Source organism: Liolophura sinensis, chromosome 4 (genome assembly GCF_032854445.1).
Source record: "Liolophura sinensis isolate JHLJ2023 chromosome 4, CUHK_Ljap_v2, whole genome shotgun sequence".
NCBI lineage: Eukaryota > Metazoa > Mollusca > Polyplacophora > Chitonida > Chitonidae > Liolophura > Liolophura sinensis.
In genome coordinates this window covers 23817490-23840587 of record NC_088298.1, presented here as the reverse complement: position 1 = coordinate 23840587, position 23098 = coordinate 23817490, and the positions used below count along the sequence as shown (strand labels likewise).

Here is a 23098-nt window from a genome sequence, read left to right as displayed (position 1 = left end):
GTTCCCAAGGGGAGTGATGGTGGGGGTGGGGAGAGGGGGAGATGACTTGCTTTGCTTTAGCAATGCAGATGTAAATGTAGTTTGTATTGTATGAAACTGAACAATCAAATACATATATACTGTACATGTACATCACATGCACCACATCACAGTTAACATATGATAACACGACGCACTCAGAATGCCATGTTGCCATCACAGTTAACATACGATAACACGACACACTCAGAGTGCCATGTTGTCATCACAGTTAACATACGATAACACGACACACTCAGATTGCCATGTTGTCATCACATTTAACATACGATAACACAGCACACTCAGATTGCCATGTTGCCATCACAGTTAACATATGATAACACAACGCACTCAGAATGCCATGTTGCCATCACAATTAACATACGATAACACGACACCCTCAGAATGCCATGTTGTCATCACAGTTAACATACGATAGCACAACGCACTCAGAATGCCATGTTGTCCTCACAGTTAACATATGATAACACGACGCACTCAGAATACCATGTTGTCCTCACAGTTAACATACGATAGCACGACGCACTCAGAATGCCATGTTTTCATCACAGTTAACATACGATAACACAACGTACTCAGAATGCCATGTTGTCCTCACAGTTAACATGTGATCATGACAACACTGCATACTCAAAGTGCTGTGTTATCCTTTGCACATGCACATGCACACCTGTGGAAAACTCCTGAAGAAATTTAATTAAAGCCCCAGGTACTTGCAGTTGAACACCTGTAAAGTACTGTTTATTTACTGTAAACATAAAATACAAGTTTTGATTCATTGAAAGGAAATGTATAAACACTGGGCTTGCACCTCCCACAGAGCACTTTTGTGAAGTTGTCAAATTTTTGGGGAAATTTACGATGTGTAACTGGAGCCTTATTTAATGATATGAATGGTTCTATTTGAGCTGTTAACGCTCTCTGCATCGTCACTGTAGCCAGTGAGAGTAATTAAGTTTTCCACAGCCCCCACTCAATCCAAACTTGTGCATACACTTCAGTACAGACAAGAGAACAATGCTAACTGGAGATCTGGAGTTATGGCACTTTGGCCCTTTTGCTGTTTCCTGCCAGCAGGTGTCAGGTTTGAGGTCAAGGGTCAAGCTGATTAGCTGAAACCCCTGGGGCCAGTAACCAGCTCAGATTACTCCATCAGCTGTCTCTCTGTTTACTTATCTTTATGCACTCACTAGGGTGGAAGTTATATTGTTAATTTTGGAATATATGGGTGATAAAAGATGTGGTTGTATCAGTGAGATGGTAAAATCTCTGCTGAGCAGGAATCCATGGATAGTTATCTCAAGAAAGATCTGCAGTTTTAATTTAGAGCACTTATAAACACACATGTTGTACTGTTGAAACAAACCAAAGCCCAGGTGAAACATGCATTTACTGGTGAAGGAAAAGCCCCATGTGTGACATCTTCATGAACATCATAAAACAGTGGCAGTGTTAGTCTTGGTTTACTGAAGGTCACTGTTGTGTCACCAATAAAACATCAGCCATCATGATATAACAAAGACACTGTATATGTTGTTGAAATATTGCTGGTCGTTGGTTAATTCAAAGCTTCTCAATATATCAGTCCATCAACATATTTTAGGAAGGAGTATATGTGTGTACATTTATAAACTCTGCTTCACTTCTGTGAGCTCTTAGCTCTTCATCTTTTGATAGTTACATTGTGTGTGTACATGGCCTGTACTGTGGGACAGTAGTCTGCCCATGCCCACCATATTAATGCTGGCTGCTGTAATGTTCAAGTGAGGTAGAGCTTAGTGCAGCATAAAACACCAATCAGATAAATAATTAAACTGGGGAAAGCAAAGCCTGATTTCCACCACCCAAGACTGACCGTTATTGTGAATGTATTGAAGTGAAACTTAAATCTATGTACAGGTAAATAAACAATAAAAAAAGTAAGTACATGTAATACAGTGCCCCTATCACAAGCTTGAATTTGTATAATTTGATCAGAATCAAACGGCTGTCCCCACATGATAGTTGTGCCCATTCGTCTGCCATTACAGAATTAAGATGACTACATTGTACATGACTACATTGGGATAGACTGCTACATCGTAGCACCTCCATCTCTTCTTCAGTTTGCAGTATATTTATTTATTTATTTGATTGGTGTTTTACGCTGTACTTAAGAATATTTCACTTATACGACAGCGGCCAGTATTATTATGGGAGGAAAATGGGTAGAGCCCGCAGGAAAACCCAAGACCATCCGCAGATTGCTGATGGGCCTTTCCACTTCCAGCCGGAGAAGTTTGAAGAGATAAACACTGAATATATCAGTTTTTATTTTACATTTATCATGCATGTAGATACCTGGTCACTTGTAGTTGGAATTTCTACATCTCTCTATCTCTTCCCGGGTCATTCTTTGTGGGTCAGCGGGGGAGGTGAAATAACACATGTTGTGTCTGCGTGCCCCAGGATTGTTTTCCATACCACACTCCTCCCACAGGCTGACATTTACCATTTGTTCTATGGATAGAAAAATAAAAATGCAGACTGTGAGGATGGCTTAGCCTATTCTGTGCTTGTCTGTGTGTTGAGGAGTTGGAATGGGGATGGTGCGGGGGTGGGGGCTGAGAGTGAGGGTTGACTACAGCACAGTTTTAAACATTGCGTGTTTTGGGATGAGGATTGACTGCAGGACAATTTAGCACATTGTCACACTGACTGATGGAAAGAGCCCTCCAACTGTATATGCATTTATATATATATATATAGATAGATAAATAGATAGATAGACTGATACACGTAGGTGTGGTAACCTAAGATGTTTGCAAACATAAGAAAATACCCTTGGTAATAGAAAAGGCCTACCTGTTTATCAACACGACTCTGAATTATTTATGAGCGATACCATATTTTCCCAAGTCGCCTCCCTCGGTGCATTTTAGCGAAAGCATCCTGCCAAAAATCTGTTGTTGATCCTATTGTGCCTTTTCACATGTTTGCAATGCGTTTATCTAACCATATTCCGTGGACAATAGTTTGTGTAGACTGGTAAAATTACACTTTTTGTGAAACCTTGAAATCAGCCAACCCAACCAATGTTGTTTTGTCTCCAAAATAAAATGGAGAAAGTGCATAAATTGCATTGAGAGTTGCTCTTTCGTTTGCGAAAAGGCTGAGGAATTAGGGTACATATCGCTGGTTGGTTGAAAAAGATATTTGGTGCATATAGCCATGCAGGGCTCATTTGTTTTTAAGAAAAAGCAGGAAAGGAAATATTTTTTATGAAGAAAATGCTAAAGGAATGGTTTTACATGTACAAGGTACCAAAAAGTATGTTCTTCTGTACTGTAGACAGGTGTATTAAGGCAAAGGAGAAAGCCTGCATGTAAATTTACTTATGTCAAGAAAAAATAGCTTCATAGAGGTGTACATGGTACATGTAAGTGGTTTCCAGCTCAGTGTGTGGTTACTTTTTTTGTGCAAACATCGAGCAAAGGCTGTGTTAAATATTCGTATTATAACACAGATGCATCTAAGCTACACGTATTTGTAACTTCTTCCTCCATTCCATACGGTTTATAGTTTTATCTGCATTAGATATGTGTACATATGGATGACGGTTCCATCAGAATTACATGTGTAGTATCTAACATACGCCCTGAATTTTTGCGGTTTGCCACTGGAATCCATATTAGCGAACATCTGCCTCACAAAAATGCTAACATGTGTTAAAGTACATATGAGCTCACTGAGGAGTTTGCCAAGCTAGGCTGGGCATACATAAAGCATTGCATGTACAAAGTGCCAGAGGTGAAAAAATGTATTCTTGAGGGATATTATTGTTCTGTTAATATAATTCAAATTCCGCTTGATATAAAAGTCAGTTTACTGGATCAGCTCAGTGGCGCTTTGTATTAGACGTAAAGTACATGTATATGTAAATCCCACAGGATAAGAGTACATGTTCATGGTGAATTCTACTGGATTTTAAGGTGAATTCACCAGGATAAGATTAATTCTATCGGATATTAAGGTGAATTCCACAGGATAAGGTATAATCTACTGTATTTTAAGGTGAAATTCACAGGATAAGGTATAATGTACTGCATTATAAATTGAATTTCACAGGATAAATTATAATCTACTCTGCATGTGTTTTAAGATGAATTCCACAGGATAAGGTATAATCTACTGGATATTAAGGTGAATTCCACAGGATAAGGTATAATCTACTGGATACTAAGGTGAATTCACCAGGATAAGACATAATCTACTGGATACTAAGGTGAATTCACCAGGATAAGGTATAATCTACTGGATACTAAGGTGAATTCACCAGGATAAGGTATAATCTACTGGATACTAAGGTGAATTCACCAGGATAAGGTATAATCTACTGGATACTAAGGTGAATTCACCAGGATAAGGTATAATCTACTGGATACTAAGGTGAATTCATCAGGATAAGGTATAATCTACTGGATACTAAGGGGAATTCATCAGGATAAGGTATAATCTAGTGGATATTAAGGTGAATTCACCAGGTCACAGGTCAGGTAAAGTCTTTATGATACAGCCATATACTCAGGGTTCTCACACTTGTACTAAACTGAACTACATGTAAAAGAATGTGTACATGTAGGTGTAAATACATGTGTAGTTTATGTAGATTGTGCACAATCTTCCACAGTTGTGTAATGTTCGGAATTGTCCATGTACCGTAAATGTACCCAAATGACCATAAATTTCGTCCATGACTAACTTGCCCATTTCTCCTGATTCGGAGAGTTTAGAAAGGTGTTTTGATGTTTGCTGGAAAGGTGGAATGATATTCTACTAGAAAGTTGCATGAACAAAAATAATATTTTGTGAAATTTATATACATGTACGTGTACCTCTATGACTGAAGTTTTTTTGTGGGCGAAATTTGAGGTCATTTGGGTTAAGCCTGCGTTGTAAGACACATATCCAGTACATGTACTGCAGGTACTTGTATTAATTATAAACAAGTACAGATTGTCACACCTCTGCCTTCAAATCGGAATTCTTTTGTTTATTTTTAAATCAGAATTCTGTCGCCACCCACCCCAGCTATGTATGAAATGCTGGCCATTGTTCTCATTGATTCTGATTTATTTACATGCATGTATTGCTATTTTTTTTGTTGGTTTTTTATTATTATTATTAACCCTTTTGAGACAATATTCGTAAGCCACAGTGTACGTGTACATGTAGAACCATGTATCACAGATCCTGTGGTAGACTGTAACACTGAGGGGGGTATGCAGATGTTACACACATGTCATGGCGTATGCCAAGCACGCTACACGCCACGCGCTGCACAGATCCTGCTGTGATTCAGTCTGCAGACTCAAAACCATGTGTGCTCAATCAAACTCCTAAAATCTGGTGGTTTGAAAGTCAGCACCAAAGCACAGATTTCCTCTATTTCCCTCAAGTCACTTGTAAACTATACTCTTTCAGTTTTTAATTGAACGATTTTGGCCTTACTTGACAAGATCTGTTCCATGTGTTGATTTTCTCCTACATGCATTTGTCAAAACAAAGATGCTATTTGCGTCATAATGCATTTTTTCTCTCTCCCATTGCTTTCATCTGCATCTATACTTGTGCATGTTGGGAAACCATGGCTGATAGACACTTCTTGTCAGGAAGAAAAAATGACAACAGCTGGATTTGAACTTGTTTGTAATAGCCAAATGGTACTTACAAATTGCCCCGGTATTTTCTGGAATGTTCAGAATTCGGAAATGCACAGCTTTTAGTTACACTATATACATGTATAGTGAGATACTGTACTGATCACACATGTATCAATTGCCTTGTTATTGTTCTGTTTTTGGATTAACAAACTCATGCCTGAAAATAATTATTGAAGTTGATGCATGCAATGAATGGAAGAGTTTCCAGCTTTGTGTGTAAATATATTTAAAAAGTCACAATGGTATTTACGTAGTCGTTTTGTCCTGTACCAAACATACTTCTAGCACGTGTAGGACATGGTGATTTTCAGCTTATTTTTGAGCGTACAAATAGGTTTAACAATTACAGTATGTTAGGCCACGTTTAAATATAAAGTAAGTTAAGTTTAGAAAGATTTATATATACATGTACCTGGGCGCCTCCGGGGCCTAGTAGTTAGTGTGTGTACTACTAGTGCAGCATAATGTCACAGGAGCCTCTCACAAATGGAATCACTGTGAGTTCAAACCCAGTTCATGTTCACTTCCGCTCCAATTATATGTGTGAAGATCTGGTCCTGGGTTTTCCTTGGGCTTGCTGCCATTGTATCAGCAAAATATTCTTGAGTACAGTGTAAAACTATAATCAAGTAAATAAATGAACAAATATGATGTGTGGATGGACAGAAGGCTATACAAATATTGTCTCTAGTGTTGTGCATGTAGTTTTAGGAGTTTTACGGTAGCTGACAGATTAAGGAATTACAGTGATGAGTCTGTGTCTATTGCTGTAGTCATGAAGATTAGTAAAACCAGTTTGTCCGGTGTGTTCATCGGACGGCTATCTTCAGGTAAATTAAAATGTCCTGCTGTTTACACCTAAACAATCTGGATAGTCTTCATTTACACGAATCTTCCAGAGGCATTTAGTAGTGAATTAGGACTCATTACTTATGCATATGAACTATTTTTATATGTATTTATTTATTTGTTTGCTGTTTTACACTGAACTCAAATGTTTGTGTGTATATCATTTATAAGTAAAAACCCTACATGTACATGTACATACTGTAGTTTTCTAATTTTTAGTACAATAAGCCGAAAACAAAAATGTTTACAATTCTCTCTTTTGTTGGCGGGGGGTTGGGGGGGGGGGGGGGGGGGGTTAAGATATACGTACATGTATAAAGATTTCATTAAATGTACTAACTCTCTGGGAGAAGAAAAGCTGTGTATACCTGGTACTTTTTCATGTATATTTACCAAAAGGACAAGGTGAGATGTCCCCAAAATAGAACAATTACAGCAGTTTGCATTGTTTGTACCAGGTAACATGTGTACTGTATTTAAGTTATTATACAGAGTTATCGCCAGATTAATCTTGCCCTTGCATGTTGGTGAACTGGACTACCATATTTTGATACCGGTTTCACCGCTTGTGTGGTACAATATACTTATGCTTGTAGGTCTACAAACTTTTACTGGCAAATACCCTGTCCTTACATGTATATTTATTATCGGACAAAATACCTACCGATATCCCCAGGTAAAAAATTAGTACATTACTTTTCATAGGACATGGACATTTATGTCTCAGTCTGCTGCATGTACATTTATGTTTCAGTCTGCTACATGTACATTTATGTTTCAGTCTGCTACATGTACATTTATGTCTCAGTCTGCTACATGTACATTGATGTCTCACTCAGCTACATGTACATGTACATTTATGTCTCAGTCTGCTACATGTACATTTATGTCTCAGTCTGCTACATGTACATTTATGTCTCAGTCTGCTACATGTACATTTATGTCTCAGTCTGCTACATGTACATTTATGTCTCAGTCTGCTACATGTACGTTTATGTCTCAGTCTGCTACATGTACATTTTTGTTTCAGTCTGCTACATGTACATTGATGTCTCAGTCTGCTACATGTACATGGACATATTCATGTATATAAAACACTCGAAGTACTCGGCGAAAATTATTACATGTATTAACTGGTATTACCACTCACATGTACATGTACAAACATTTGTGGACGATATTTGCATACCAGGGTCCATCTTTGTGCTTGAGGGTGGGCATGGTATAAATGTACATGTAGCTGAGTGAGACATGAATGTACATGTAGCTGAGTGAGACATGAATGTACATGTAGCTGAGTGAGACATGAATGTACATGTAGCAGACTGAGACATAAATGTACATGTATAAAGCAACGTAATCATGATCTTTCAATCATTCAATCAACCATTCTTGCTCCAGTGACCAAGGAAACATCCATATGTATGACAGTGTGCAGTGTATCTATATGTGTGTAGTTTTTTAGTCTGATATTTTTGGTAATTTTTATATGACCCCAACCTTTAATAGGTGTGTGTTAGACATGATGCAGACAATGTTTATATAAGTGAGGATGCTCTCTGAGTCATGGGGCGTCCAAGGTCACCAGTTACACCCCGTTTACATAGCTCTTCAATTCACTGGGTTAAACAGTTTAGAGTTCCTTACTGGTACATATACTGTACTTATAGGTTATTGAATGAATATGGGCCAATGTGGATTGGTTCTATTGTGGCGGGAATGAGCTTGCGAGTTCGCATCAGCCAGTATTCATTCAATAACCTATTTATTATACACCAAACATCAGTCATTTCACTAGCCAGCAAAATTTGGTCACCAAAAATGAAAATTTGACACAAAAACGTAAGATACCAAGGCGCGTAGTATTCTTTTTTATTCATGGTATAATAATCTGTGCAAGGAGAGAAGACGCGGCGTCAGTGAATGATGTAACATCACGTGGCTAATGCCGATGAGCAGTATGAACATTGCTAATGTAGATGTGCAATACAGCTGACTGTTTATTGGTAAACCATCATGTTTTTGTGTAATTCTTTTGTTAGTTTTAATACTGCCTGTTTAGTTTGAGCGGCTAACAGTTTGTGAGCCCAAATGTTTTCCAGAACCAAAGTGACTCTAGATCTGATTTACATGTACATGTATAAGTGTATCAGTGGAGGTTTGAACCATATCACACAGCAAACAAGGTGTAACACACTCCCCGGCGCATGATTAAAACACGTGCAGGCTCTATTGATTTGATGTCTGATGACTTCACAGGCAGCTTTCTTCATGGCTCAATTCCGCTCCATGTTTCTTAATGGCTTTTTACGGATGCACAGCGCTGTCTTTCTAAATGCCCTCTGTTTTTCTGTCGTGTTTCTTTTGAATTCTATTCTGAGGCTTTGAAGTTGTAAAGTGTTGTTTTTGTACAACAGTATGATGTACAGATGTATACTCTGCATACACATATTCATCAGGGTATTCAAGAACAGCCTGTTCCGACTTGAAATGAAAACTTGAAATTTCAGGTGTTGTGAGTTAGAAAGGTGATATTCAGGAGGAACTTCACTTGAAGGATGTGCATTTATTATGACTCATGTTGTAAGGCAATTAAATATGATTGGGAAAGAATTTAATACTTACTGCATGTATATATGTGTACATACATGTATCATGCTGGCTTCCTCTCTGGCCGTATGTGGAAAGGCCTGACAGCAACCTGCGGATGGTCGTGGGTCCCCCCCCCCCACGTGGCCCGTCTGTGGTGTACTGTAACTATACATACGTGTTCATGTATGCCTTACATGTAACTTGTAAATGTCAAAGAGAGTTACCTCCCCTTATAATGCATGCATGAACACATGTTGTTGCTCAATAATTGTTATGCTTACGATGGTGGTGTTATTTATTTATCTATTTATTTTTGGGTTATTTGTAAATGAACACATCATTATGCCTTGGCCTAACCTACATGTATAACCTTTGTTGTGTCTGCAGGTGACATCACACAGAAGGGATATGAGAAGAAGAGAGCTCGCCTCTTGTCCCCATACGTAAAACAGGCTGGGGCTGCCCAAGGTAGGAGACTGGCACACTAGTGTTTTCTGCAGGGTAGTCTCGCAAAATCTCATACTGTATCATGCTCTCTGGCATCCAGCAGGTTATCTGGTAGCAGAAGTGTTAGAAAGAGAAAAAAGTAGATGCAGCAACACCATGCAGTGCTACAAGGCGATGATGTCGGGATTTTAATTGACTTATTTAATTATGGTGTGAAACAGGAAGATGTTTTAATGTGGCTCAAGTGACACTAATCGTGTCATAATTTACTGTAAATCTTACATCTCTTCATTACTTTTTGCACTGGAATTTCAGTTTTATGCATACATTTATTATGAAAATGATGCCAAAAATGATTTGTTTGTGTCACTAAAGATGTAAGCTTCCCGATTATCCACAGCAGATTATTTCTCTACGCCCCAAGTTTCTCTCAGAATGTTTAAAAAATATTGATCACAGTGGTGGTTGAAAAGGTTGAAGAATTCGGCTATTGTATCCATTTATGTCCCTTATCAGCAGTGTTTGTTGTTGCGCTAGAAACACTTTAAAGGCTCAGCTGCCAGACTTGACCTTAAATACCAAGAAAGGTGAGACAGGTTCAGATTTTGTGAGACCAACACAAGTATTAAAGGTTCAGGAGTAGCCTGGGTCTATTCATTATTTCTCTCACACACATGGACATGCACCATGGTTTACGGGTCCAAAAACCACCTGTATACAATTAGTGGGTTGGTAAATTAACCTAAAAGGTGTAGGAGAATTTGTGATGCACAGAGAAAAAGGGTAAACTTAATGGGATACAGAATCAATTTTGATTGGCTGTTGTGAAAGGCAGGCAAGTTCAGGCTATGCCTAACTTAAGCTGAATTTTAGGTATGGCAGATTTATTCAAGCGTGACCAAGCCTGTAGGGTTTAACCCAGGAAATGCTATATCCACTGTCAGCCAATCAGTGTTCATTCTGTATCCCTTTGACGAGATGGGGAAACAACACATCCATGACCAAGACAGGTCTAGCGCCATCTGGATATTGTCTTTACTAGGGAAGATAACTCAGTGATATAGCCCATTACTCAGCGATACAGCTCATTTAATTATACCACTGGAGTTATCCTTCCTTAGACAAGATCCAGATGGCGCCACATGCCTATCCTGGTCATGAGCATCAACTGAGCACTGTCACCCATTTGATGTCACACATGGCACGTAGATGTAGATGGTGGAGAACTGAACTCTTTGTTCTGTATTGTGCAGGTATTTAATTATTACATGTGAAATTATCACATTGTATTTTCTTGAGTACGATGTAAACCACCAATCAAACAAACAAATCAGATCGTCCTTTATTCCCGTACTTCTGAGAAGGTCATCATGAAAAATCACGGCAGATATTAAAATTTACTCTGTACAGGTTTTACAACGAAAAAAAAAAAGAAAGGAAAAAGCATCTGCAGTCGCGTTTTACATGTACACATATGTAGTACTTTTTGGTTACTGGTATTATAACATGTTTTTTAATTCATAAGGAAAGGCAATCAAGTTTTATTTATTTTCAGGAAGGAATAAAAAGTATACAAAGGATATACCATGCAGACAGCAATGGAGAAATTTAACTTTAATTGTGAACTGCTTTTTAAAGTTTGGTGTCGGACAAACACAAGATGATTCTGTAGTTTTAAAACAATATTTTTAAAAAATAAGCATTTTTCTTGTTTTGCCCTCGAAAATAGTTGGATATGAAAATAATGACTGTTTGTATTGAAACTGTACATTTCGATGTTCACTTTCTATTTTCAGTTTGTTCAATTTGTTTGCCCCCACACTAACACAGTAATCGCACCGCTGCGTGTTTTTGTGGAGGTTTGTAGCCTAGTAGTCTAGTCCAGTCTTGTGTTTGTTTGAGCGATGTATTTGTGATAAGTGTAGCAGTTCATCATCTAACAAATTTTGTGGGAATATGTGCTGATCAAGTATTCTCCAGTGTTCACAAAATGATTATTTTCCATTTCCAAGTAGTTTTTGTGAAATGAAAACTGCAGAACTAAGAATCTGTTTTCATGCTTGGAGAATTCGTAATACGTGTATTTTAGGCAGTAAAAGTCAAAAAACTGTTTTTATTGGGTTCACACTAAAACTCAAATAGCAGTATCTAAAATTTCTGGGTCTGTATTTGACCAATCAAATTCTTGCTTCTATACTTTGGCATATGAAGTCAGCTGTTTCAGTCATTTGTGTATTGTAACGACAATTCTGATTGGTGCTAAGCATTGACCTCGAACATCCAATCAAGGAGGGGGTTGTTAGCATTCAAATGAAGACAGCAACATTGCGAGCTGATGACTGATTAGCTTGGAGACAGGTGGAAATGCTAAGCACATATTTTCATGTATGTGTTTCATTATTTTAGCTCTTTGCTTAAATTAACCATCACAAACACTCTACTGTGGTACAGGTACATGTACGTTTCAAAACGTAACTCTTTGTCGTGTGTGTGTGTGTCCATGAAATTTCTAAACCCGGATGTGATTCTTCATTGAAGGGAACTGGTTCAGTTAAGATAATTATAAAACAGGACGCAGTTAGGGAAACAAACCCTAAGTCGTGTGGAACTTTTAAAGAATACGAGACCCTTCGACCTCAAATACACTGTCGGCCAGCAGGCACTTTAGTAGTATAAAATGTATCTCACATTTAGTCCATTTTACATGTACCGTGTTAGTTCACATTGAAGGCTGTACAGTGATGCTTTCTACAAATTATTAAAGCTAAATGTACAACCTGTGTAAATCTGTATGACTGTGTATGTAGTTCAAGTTTGTTAAAGGCCAAGAAAACACTATTGTAAAGTATATGTCAGATAACAGACTATTATAATCACTGTCCATAAAAACTGTAGGATTCATTTTTTTAGTTTTTTTTTGTCAGTTTAGTAAAATGCATTTGAAACTTTGGATTCTGTGGTGGCGTTTCCTGACCATGTGCGACCAGTGAAGTCACATCAGGTTTTTGTCTCTCATCACGCATAGCCTCTTAGCTTTCATGCATATGTGTTAGAAATGGCATTCACTGAAAGTACTTTTGAAGTGAAGAATTTCAAGCAAAAAATATGCATGTGGCATAGCTGGTCAATGCCTTCTAGATCACCACAGACCATTGTAGAATCTGTTTTTTTAAAACTATTTTACTCGGAAATATTCTGCAAAATTAAATTGAACCTTTTTCTAGACATTGGTCAGATATTAAGTATTTAAGTGGTGAAGCAAATACAACACATTGATAACCAACATATCACAGAATTTTGAATGTAAATCAGGCACAAAGTTTTTTTTTGGTCTAGCGCAGATAATCCAGTTTAGAAGGCAGCACACATGTACATGGAAACGTAAATAAATTAGTGAATCTATTCAAGTGTCCGTCACTAAGAATTGTGTTTTCTCCTAGCGTTTGGGCCGAGCAACCCAAGCCCCTCGACAGCGGCACAGCGTCGTGCTCAACGCAGGCTGACAAGGGAAGATAACCGCTATCACTCAGGTAAGGTAACAAGGGTACGTCAAGGTACATGGACGCAAGTATTGTGTGGGGTCAGTCAAGGTGGGACTATTGGCAGGCTCCTTATAATGCTGGAAAGTATTTGAATTTTGTTGAAAGGTTTCATGGCCTTGAAAGAGTTATGAAAATATATGTAGAATGATGATCCTCTAGTCTCCAAATGAAATTTTACACTTAAACTGTATGGCTCTTGAAAGTGCTGGAAGACTCAAATTGAGAGTTTGACTCCAAGTTGATCGTGATTGACTAATAAAAAGTTCAAGATTTAAAATGGAGATAATTTCTGACACAATGTCATTAAATCATCCACAAAAATAAAAGTAAATATATCTGATATATATTTTGATTATTAAATGAAATCTGTACAAATATGGTCCGTACCTGGGAAAGTTTGACAGCAACCTGCGGATGGTCATGGGATCACCCCCAGGCTCCCCAAGGTTTCCTACCACCACAGTGCTGGCCACTGCCCTATCAGTGAAATATTCTTTACGACGTAAAACCCAAATCAAATAAATGAATTTTAATCTACATAAGAATCTTGCTGGTGTCCAAACAAAGGCAAAGGGCATTTGTTTTTACTTCAGGCAGATAGTAAATATTACTACCATTAAAAAAAGGAAATGTTGAAAACTCTTTTTGCATTCAGTCTAATAATTATTACATGAGTTCTCAGTGGAATGGTACATGATCATGTAGTTTTAAACCACCAATCATTCATCTAGCTTGCCAATCATAAATGTAGATGTGCTTTGCACTTTCTCTGGTGTGGTTGCCGTGGAGACAGGGAATTGATATTGGTTCTGCATGTCTGTTGGAATGATGCACTTAATAACTCTTGGGTGGTTTTGTTTGATTTTCTTCTTTTGTTTTTAAGTTGTGAATGAAATATTTCAGCCCGGGCTTTTTCTCTTTGGTTTTATTTTCTTCGTTATTGTCTAATTTTGAAAACTTAATTTCTAATTTCTGAATTAACATTTTTGCGCCGAAGTAAATGTTGTGACATTCTTTGTGCAAAGGTAGAGTCATTACAATACAGCCCCTCACATTACAAAATTTTTCATAATCTTTCTTCAGATATTTAGAGCAGGGGTCATATGGGTTATGATTCAAATTCTCAGACAAGGTATTTTCCAGATTCTCTTGATTCTGTTGATCTTTGGGTCTTGGTGGTGATGAACGGCGGACATTCTTGTATTGTGTGATCTTACATGAAGTTGCGATGAAGCCCATTTGGCCTCCTCGATGCTGTATGTCATATGTGGGAGAGTATGGGTGCAAATTGCCAGAGGTGTGTGGTTTCCTCCAGGTACTCTGGTTTACTCCAGGTACTCTGGTTTTCTCCAGGTACTCTGGTTTCCTGCTCCCATAAAGCTGACCACTATTGTATAAGAGAAAAATTCATGAGTATGTTGTTCCAGGAACAATCAATTTTAAATAAATGGAAAAATCAATACATCCCAATCGCTGACTGTTTTCAGAGATTAGGACAGAAGCTGTGATGCAAGCACTAGCCATGCACAACAAGAAGCCAAACAACATGCCTCTGCCGTCAAAACGCACCTCGGTCAACTACCACGGCCAGCACAGACGAGAGCAGCATGGTACAGGTGAGTCAGACCCTAATGAAATATACCTGACAAGGATATACATGTGTGTAAAGGACCTAAATCCTCAACAGATTTGATCAGTCAAGTATAACATTAAATGCAATTTGAAAACCTATTTTGTTAAGATTTTGAATACTGGAATGCATTATTCTGTTAGGAGCACATATGGACAGAAATGATAAAATAACCGGTCAGGATCAAATTACATCGTCTTTATACATGTACATGTACTGTCATTCTTCAACCTTGTCACACGTTTGCACAGTGTTTGTTAAAACATATTCTGAAGGCATTAAATTTTGTGTACACAGATAAAATCCTACTTTATCTGAAGCCCTGAAATTGGCCAATCTAACCAATGTAGTTTCGTCTCCAAAATCGGACTGAAAATGTACATTTATTGAACTTAAAAGTTGCTGTTTCATGCAGGAAAAAGTTCAGGAACTAGGGCATCTCAAAACAGCGCTTCGTCAATGTTAAAATTTGCTGAGGATTTCCATTGTAGTGGGGCGTATGGAATTGTCAACATGAACTCTTTGGGGTTTATTGGATAGTGCTTTTGTTTGTAAATCTATGTAATAGGGAAATGAAGAAAAGGTATTCTTCACTGAAACTTTTCATTTTATGTACATGTACAAACATGTAAAACATCAACTTCCTGAAAAAATGTTTAGGACACATTTGCAGCCGTGTTGTAATGAGAGAATGTATGAAATGAGTATGTACGACAAACCAGGCAAAGATCATTGTGAGACTTAAGTGTTGTTGGTGTAAACAACGACTGAAAAGAGAGGAGAATGTGGTGGACCTGAAGAGAGGACTTTCTGCCAGTAGGAGTATTAATATGGGTATATCTCTTGTGTCTCTCTCTCAGTCCACCTGTCCTCGTGCCTGTCTCAAGGTCACGAGAGGTTTGAGGACCCAGGTGGAGGTCAGTACCCTCTAGAAACTAGCTGGTGCACACCGGGAGGGATTTGGTCGGAAGGAAAGCCGAAGAATATCTGTTATTATTGACATCAAAAGTTCAAATTTTTATCCAATTTTTGAATGAAAGCCACAAAAAAAAAAAAGATAGAAAGAAAAGAAAAAGCAACAGCCAAAGAAGCAGAAAACTATGTGCATTATGTAAAATGGAATGAGAAACTGTGCTGATTTGTCCTACCCATGTAGATGTGGCTATATCACAGAGTTATCTGCTCTTAGGCAAGATCCAGATGGTGCTTTGCCAACAGTGTATCTTGGCCCATAACTCAGTATTGTTTCTCATTGACATAAACTCATAAAGTAAAGCATCGTGAACCAGTGAATAAATTATTTGGGTCACCTGAGCCATTCAGATTACAGCATTGCCAATTTATGTCTCGGTCATTTTGTTTATAAAGTACTGTATAAAGTTTTTCATTGCCTGATGGATTTTTTTCTGACCAAATTCCCTAGGTGTGCATTAGGTGTTTCATTCATCTAGCATCTTCCTGCTTGTCCGTTTATCTTACCGTCTGTACAGCCAAATGTCCATATACAGCATCATGTCACTTATCCCTTTGTCTGATTCATCCTTGTGACATTTTCTTGATGTACATGTAGCAGTTTAGATTTGCCCAGATTAGAAATGTGCACAGTTGGGTTTTACCATCAGTAGCGCACATGCATACGTCTCAGAGTAGCTCACCTAAATCCCGACTGTGTAATAATGCATCCTTCTTGGTGTACCATTCCCCCTCCCCCTTCCCCCCTTCCCCCAATACACACACATACTAGTCAGGAAGCCGTTAATTGGCTGGAAACCTGTGGATGGTCGTGGGTTTCCCCAGTTTCCTCCCACCATAATGGTGGCTGCCGTTTTATAAGTGAAATTTCTTGAGTATGGCGTAAAACACCAATCATATAAATAAAAGAAGGAAATGGGCTGGACAGATCTGTACATTACAGTCTGTACATTCATGGGGCCTAGGTGACAACAAGCCATCACATGATGCTTGTGACAGTCTATACAGTATATTTAACTGTAAAAAAATTATCTTTGAAAATTTTTAAATCGGCGAAATACAAACCTGACATTAATATTGGGTGGGGTGTCATGCTTGGTGGTGTCTTTCATGTTTTTGTTAGGCAGTGCTTAGTGAGTGGTGTTTTAACCAATATACTGGAATGAGAGACCAATATGATGTCAGTGAAAAAACCTGAAGGCAGCAAGCATGTTAAGTCCAAAGCAGAAGTAATAATGTGCCCGAAATGTTAGACCGTTTACAGAACTGTGTATCAAGAAACTTCTTCACTTCGAAGGTTTTATTTTACCTGATTGATCGGTGGTTTGTTGTAAGCCTTCGCTCTGCAACTCGCAACATTCAGCCATATTCATTCATTAAAATGAGTGTCATTGAAAAAATACACTGAAAGATACATTTTGATTTGAAAAGTTTCATTTCACTAACAGATGTTTTCATTCTGCAAATTTACTTAATTAATAGGTGTTTGTTACCTTAATTACTTGAGATAGAAGAACGTGGGAAGGTCTGTAGCAACCTGCGGATGGTCGTGGGTTTCCCCGGGCTGTGCCCGGTTTCCACCCACTGTAATGCTGGCCGCTATCATATAAGTTAAATATTCTTGAGTACGGCATAAAACACCAATCAAATAAATAAATAAATAACAAGCTGGAAGAATTTCCTTCTCCTATATAATAAGTCTACAGAGTTAAATGATACAAAAGTTGCCTATCTTTGCTCTAAGGCATGATGTCCCAGGACAAGGGGAAGTAACTCTGGTGTCACAAAGTTTGATTTACATACAAGTACATTATGCTCAGAAAACTGGGCTTTTTAATTTGAGAGAAAAGATTTTGGGGAACTGTAGCATGGTGTCTGATCGATTTATAGAAACCCTTTTGCACGTTACTCCTCATCTTTGCCAGCCAAGTGAAAAAGATCCAATGCTCTACTCAGTCTTTTGAGGTATCATGCAACGGCTGGAGCTGGCCCTCTGTGACCGTGGTTCGTATGCTTATGTGGCGCAGTAACCCAGGAGCCTCACACCCATGCGGTGGCTGTGAGTTAAAGTCCAGCTTATGCGGGCTTCCCCTCCGGTCGTACGTGGGAAGGTCTGTGGATGGTCGTTGGTTTCCCCCTCCCACCATAATGCTGGCTGCCATCGTAAAAGTGAAAAATTCTTGAATACGACATAAACCACTTATCAAATAAATAAATAAATAACTATCTTGGCTGGAGAAGATGGGCACTGTGTAGTCAGTAGACATTAAAATACAGGTACAGTGTATCTAGCTGCACGTGTAGGAGTTGTATGAAAATGTAGACAGTGTGTGTTATGCTCGTGGTGTTCAGGGCACATGTTGAGCTTGTGTAGAATCGAGAATTGGAATCAAAGCCTGACCTCATAGATCTTTGAAAAGATGTATTTGAAATTTCTGTGTGTGGATGATTTGCATTGCCCATGAATTGTGAGGAGATTATTTGTGGATACATTGGAAATTCATTTACTTTGTAAACATTATGTATTTATTGTTTTGAAATTTAATTTTATAAAAGTAGTGAAGATAAGTATGTAAACATTAATGGATATGTTAAATATGTACTGAGTAATATAGAGATTTATTTGTTGAATATTCTAAATCTAATTTTTGAAATGTAATTATTTTTGAATTTTGAAAATGAGTCTACACACATTTATAATTGTGTTGATTATGTGTATATTGAAGTCAGCCATTGGAGAGGTCTTCTGGGTTAACTCCATTTAATTGAAACATGATTCAACTTACATTTATAGATGATAAAGGTGAAAAGTGATATAAATGTGCATATATTAAAAGAATTCTATTAAAAGACTTATGATATAGGAGCCTCCCACCAATGCAGTTGCTGTGTGTACAAGTCCAGCTCATGCTGGCTTCCTCTCCAGCCGTACATGGAGAGGTCTGCCAGAAACTTGCAAATGACTAAATTAAAAGACTTCAAATCCATTTTGAATTTCTCAAAGGAAGAATCTATTATTGTGCATATTCTTGAGTACAGCATAAAACACCAGTCAAATAAATAAATTATTAATAATGTAATTATAGTATTATAGTAATAATAAAAAGGTAACTCTTTTTTCATTAGGGTTTTGTAGTCATACTCTTTCACGGAGTAGTTAAAAATCCATTTTCACTTTCACTTTCAGATTCCTCCTCTGACGACGATAGTGTGTTTGACGATGATACTCGTGACCGCCGACACGGTAGGAGCCGGGACTCCTCTCAGAGCACATCCTCATACACAGATATACGGGCGTCCCCCATCCACCGCCACCAGGCGCATCTTCTCCCAGAGCGTCCACGGAGTGCGGCATACGCCAACATCAGCATCCCAGGGAACACGGCGCGTCAGGCACTGGCCGACGTTATGCAGAGTGCCAGGCATTGTGAGTAGTAGGCTCTTTTGTGTTGTGTTGATCGTTTGCTATCAGACAGTGTATGTATCTATAATAAAATTAATTAATAATAATTAAAATCTTTGCACTCAGAATTTTAGTAGTTGTCATCCCATGACACAATAAAAAGCTACCTGTGCAAACACTTAGAGGAGATAGAAATTTGAATTTTGAAGTCGGCCATACGAAATAAATTGGTTAGGCGATATCATTAAGCCATTGTAAGATGTCTCTGGAATGGAGATTACTATCACTATGCTTATTAGGCAAGACCAATTTTGTTTTGTGTTTTACGGGCCATTCAGCACTGAAAAATATGACACTGAAATCAAAACAGTTCTCATGATATTTGTGGTTAAGGTTTTCTGATCAAGTAAACAGGAGGAAAATTTGCCGGGACAGTCTGCCTTTCCCATAAATTAGATAATTTGTTAGTATTATATTTAGTTTTGATACCTTCCTCTGACATTGATTCATTCTGCTGGTAAAACAAAACTGCAGATTGGTGTGGCCTGAGTAAACTTACCAACTTTAAGTTTTTCTAAGCGTTTGAAGTATAAAGATGGTAATGAATTAAAATGCAAAATTTGGCTTTACAGGTATAATTTATTGGGAATTGTTTTTTTGTGTGTTTAAAACTGCTGTAATGGCACCATCCTGAAATCAAACTTCTTCCAAACTGTGGGTTTTGCCTAAAAGTTTTTTAGCTGTTAATACATGTTGCTACCTTACCTGATGACGTTGACATGTTCAATCTGGTGCTCTCATTTTTAGGCAGCACTAATTTTATTTTGTGTTATGGGCCAGCTAATATTAAGAATTCCAAAAATAGAATAAAAATAAAACTTAAAATCCACTTTTTATTTTGTCTGATGTTTTGTTTACAATTTTTCAAGGTTTTCCAATCATGTAAGTTTAACTTCAGGAAAAATTTCTTAGATACTCCAAATTTTCCACAAATATGATGATTTTCAAGTTTTATTTGTATGCTAATTTGTATTCTCCGACAACAGTGAAGCAACAATTTAAACTGATATGGCCCCTAAAAAGAGCAGAATCCGAAACCCTTGTCCACACTACATGTACATGGCTGTGACCTGTGTGGGTCATCCAGCCCAGAGTGATTGTTTGTTGTTTGTGTCTATGCTTGACTTTCTCCCCAGTTAATAGTTGACATAAACAGACATATGCGTCACTTCCTGAGTTTTAGCTGTTGCTGGCAGTGTCGTGGCCACAAAACCACTGGCATCTTTGGCAGGGTTTTTTCATAGGAGACCTTCTGGAGTACATTCATTTGGCTAAAGTCTTCGTCTAGCCACAGCCAACTGGTGGGTGAGATTGCAGGTTCAAAACCAGATGTTCCTGGTTTGAGTGTGGTTTTTTGTAAGTCAGGTTTGTGGAGGTGATTTACACTGGGCACTCCATCCATGAAAGCTAACTGCTGGTGAGGACTGAAAAAGTTCAGAGCATAGTGTTGAACAGCCTACACAGGCTGCAAAAGTTTTTTCATAAATTTCAACTAACCTTTAGTTACAACATGCAAAAACTGTGGAGGAAAGAATAATAGGAAAAAAATAGACACCATATGTGTATGTGCCAAACCCGGCGTCCACTGTTTATTCTTCTGTGGCCTGGACAAAGGAATTGTCAACCTGAAATTGCTGTGGTCACACGTTTGGGATGTTTTAATCTTGTCATGCTTTCGGAAATTTTCAGTGTAAACACAGACGCTCAAACATTTGACTTGGTAGGCTTTATGGACCATACTATCAGAGGTGTGGAACTCTTGACGTCACAGGAAGTTTATCCAACTCTAATCACGACATTGAGTTTTGGAATAACCCTTTTTACAAATGAGTAAAAAACTACTGAAATAATGTTCCCTGAAATTCCTTCCCTCCAATGAACATCAGGAAAAAAAGGTGATGTGATGTCAGAGTTCCTAGATGCTATCAGTATGGCTCATAAAGCCCACCATAGTTTTCAAATATTTGAATGCCCTTCAACATTCTCAAAAAAATCTGAAAAAAAAATGGATTTTTAGAAAAATTTAAAAAAATGGATTTTTACTCATAGTTTTCAGTTGTCTGTATGATGAACTTTACTTCATGTTTTAGCTTTCTTTTAATTTAATGCTAAATACTTGCTCAAGGGGAGTCAAAAATTAAATTTTCATGTACTTTGATCTAGTTATCTTAAACTGAAGGAAACAGGTCTTATTTTAGATTTCACCACATCCTGTGTCAATAGCAATCCTTAACCACACACTGTGGAAAATAGAAAAGAAGAAGAAAAAAACAAAGAAATGATACAATGTCCTTGTAACAGGATATTAGAACTTTCCGGCTTTCTTCATGCATACAGCGGCTGGTACTTACTGCACCTTACTGCTGTGGTTGAGGGAAAGTTAAAGAATTGTTATATTACAGTTGACACTGACAGGGACTGACTATCAATCAAAATCAATTAACTGACAGCAGCTGCCAATCAAAATACTGCATTGATCAACGGGAAAACTTTTGAAAAATTTTTTTGAGGGAGGCGTCAAATAATGGGCGTGAAAAAGTTAGAATAGGAACACATTTGAGGAGTGGTAATCCCCAATATATAATTGGGGAAAATAATTGAATAGCTGAATGAATACATTTTAATGGAAAGGACCCCAAAACTGAACTTAAAACCTTCATCTCCAAGCTGCACTTGATGAACTCTCCAACATGGTTTAAAGATTTCATATCATAATTATATGAATATAAATAAACTGTGGATTGAAAGGAAATAACTTTTGATTTTTTTTGGGGGGGGGGGGGCTTTGCATTAAGAATAGTTTCATGCTATTAAAAGAAGCTGTATTTGTCAAGTTAATTAGCATATTTAATGTGAGGCTAAGTTTGAGATTTTGAAACTGTGTATAGCGCTGTTTAGTGTTCTTGGGGAAGGCAGTCTAATTTATCCTACGATATGAAGGACATGTTTAAACACTTTAGCTCACGGCTCTTTGGCCAGGCTAATGTTGTCCTGTTTATGTTTTTTAAGTGGTGTTGTCTTGGCTGACTTTGTGCAGAAAAATTCCTGGCGTAAATGTGTTTGTGTGTTGTTAAGAGAGTGGTCAGGCCCTAAGGGGTTTAAAGGACTTAAGACTGAAGGATGTTAAAGGCTAGTGAAGACACATCGCCTCACCTTTAGTCTGCGGCCAAATCCCCAGGGGAAAACGTCTCACCTGTGCTTGTTGTAACACCTGAATATCTGAACAGGTGTCTGGTAACACTTGCATTATTTTAAAACGGACAAGAAGTGTGTCAATGAAACTTGGTGGACCCAGAGCTAAGAAGGAATGTGTTGTATATACACAGGTGAAAATATCTCGTTAGTGAGATACATTCCAGCTGAACAGGAAATGAGGGATGAGATCAACAGCAGCACCACCCACATGCAGCTGCATTGCTTTTTCCCCGTGCTCTTGCTCGATCTCCGCACAGTGTGAATATTTAGAGACGACGTGGTTAAAGAGACCTGCCCTGACGAATGCCCTGCATCCTTGTGGTTAACTGCAGACGTGCATCTATGTGCATGTGTACGCGACCCTGCCTTGTGTCTGTGTTTGTACTGCACAGGTGCAGCCGCAAGCTGCAGCTTGTGCCTTCTCTCGGATGTGCATATTGTCCTGTTGAGGACGTCTTACCTACATGATACCTCAGAGGACTGGTTATGTGCGTGGTTTGTCGTTAAAGTATACATGCATACATAGCTGCTTACCTGTATGCGGGTCACCAGTTAATTACAGGTATGCTGTAACAGGAAGGCTTAGTGCCATACTATGTCACCTGACTGCATGTCCTGATCAAAGTGAAGGAAACTGAGATATGTCTGTGGATCATTGATGATG

At 38.1% G+C, this 23098-nt stretch overlaps 1 protein-coding gene across 1 annotated transcript in view; it reads left to right on the top strand.

The window, feature by feature from the left end:
• LOC135464785 (disco-interacting protein 2 homolog C-like) overlaps positions 1 to 23098 on the top strand; it is a 139431-nt gene that overhangs the window by 36829 nt on the left and 79504 nt on the right. Inside the window, 5 exon segments of the mRNA XM_064742332.1 lie at positions 9573 to 9653; positions 13073 to 13162; positions 14662 to 14790; positions 15665 to 15721; positions 18964 to 19203. Coding sequence (XP_064598402.1) covers positions 9573 to 9653; positions 13073 to 13162; positions 14662 to 14790; positions 15665 to 15721; positions 18964 to 19203 — 597 coding nt within the window.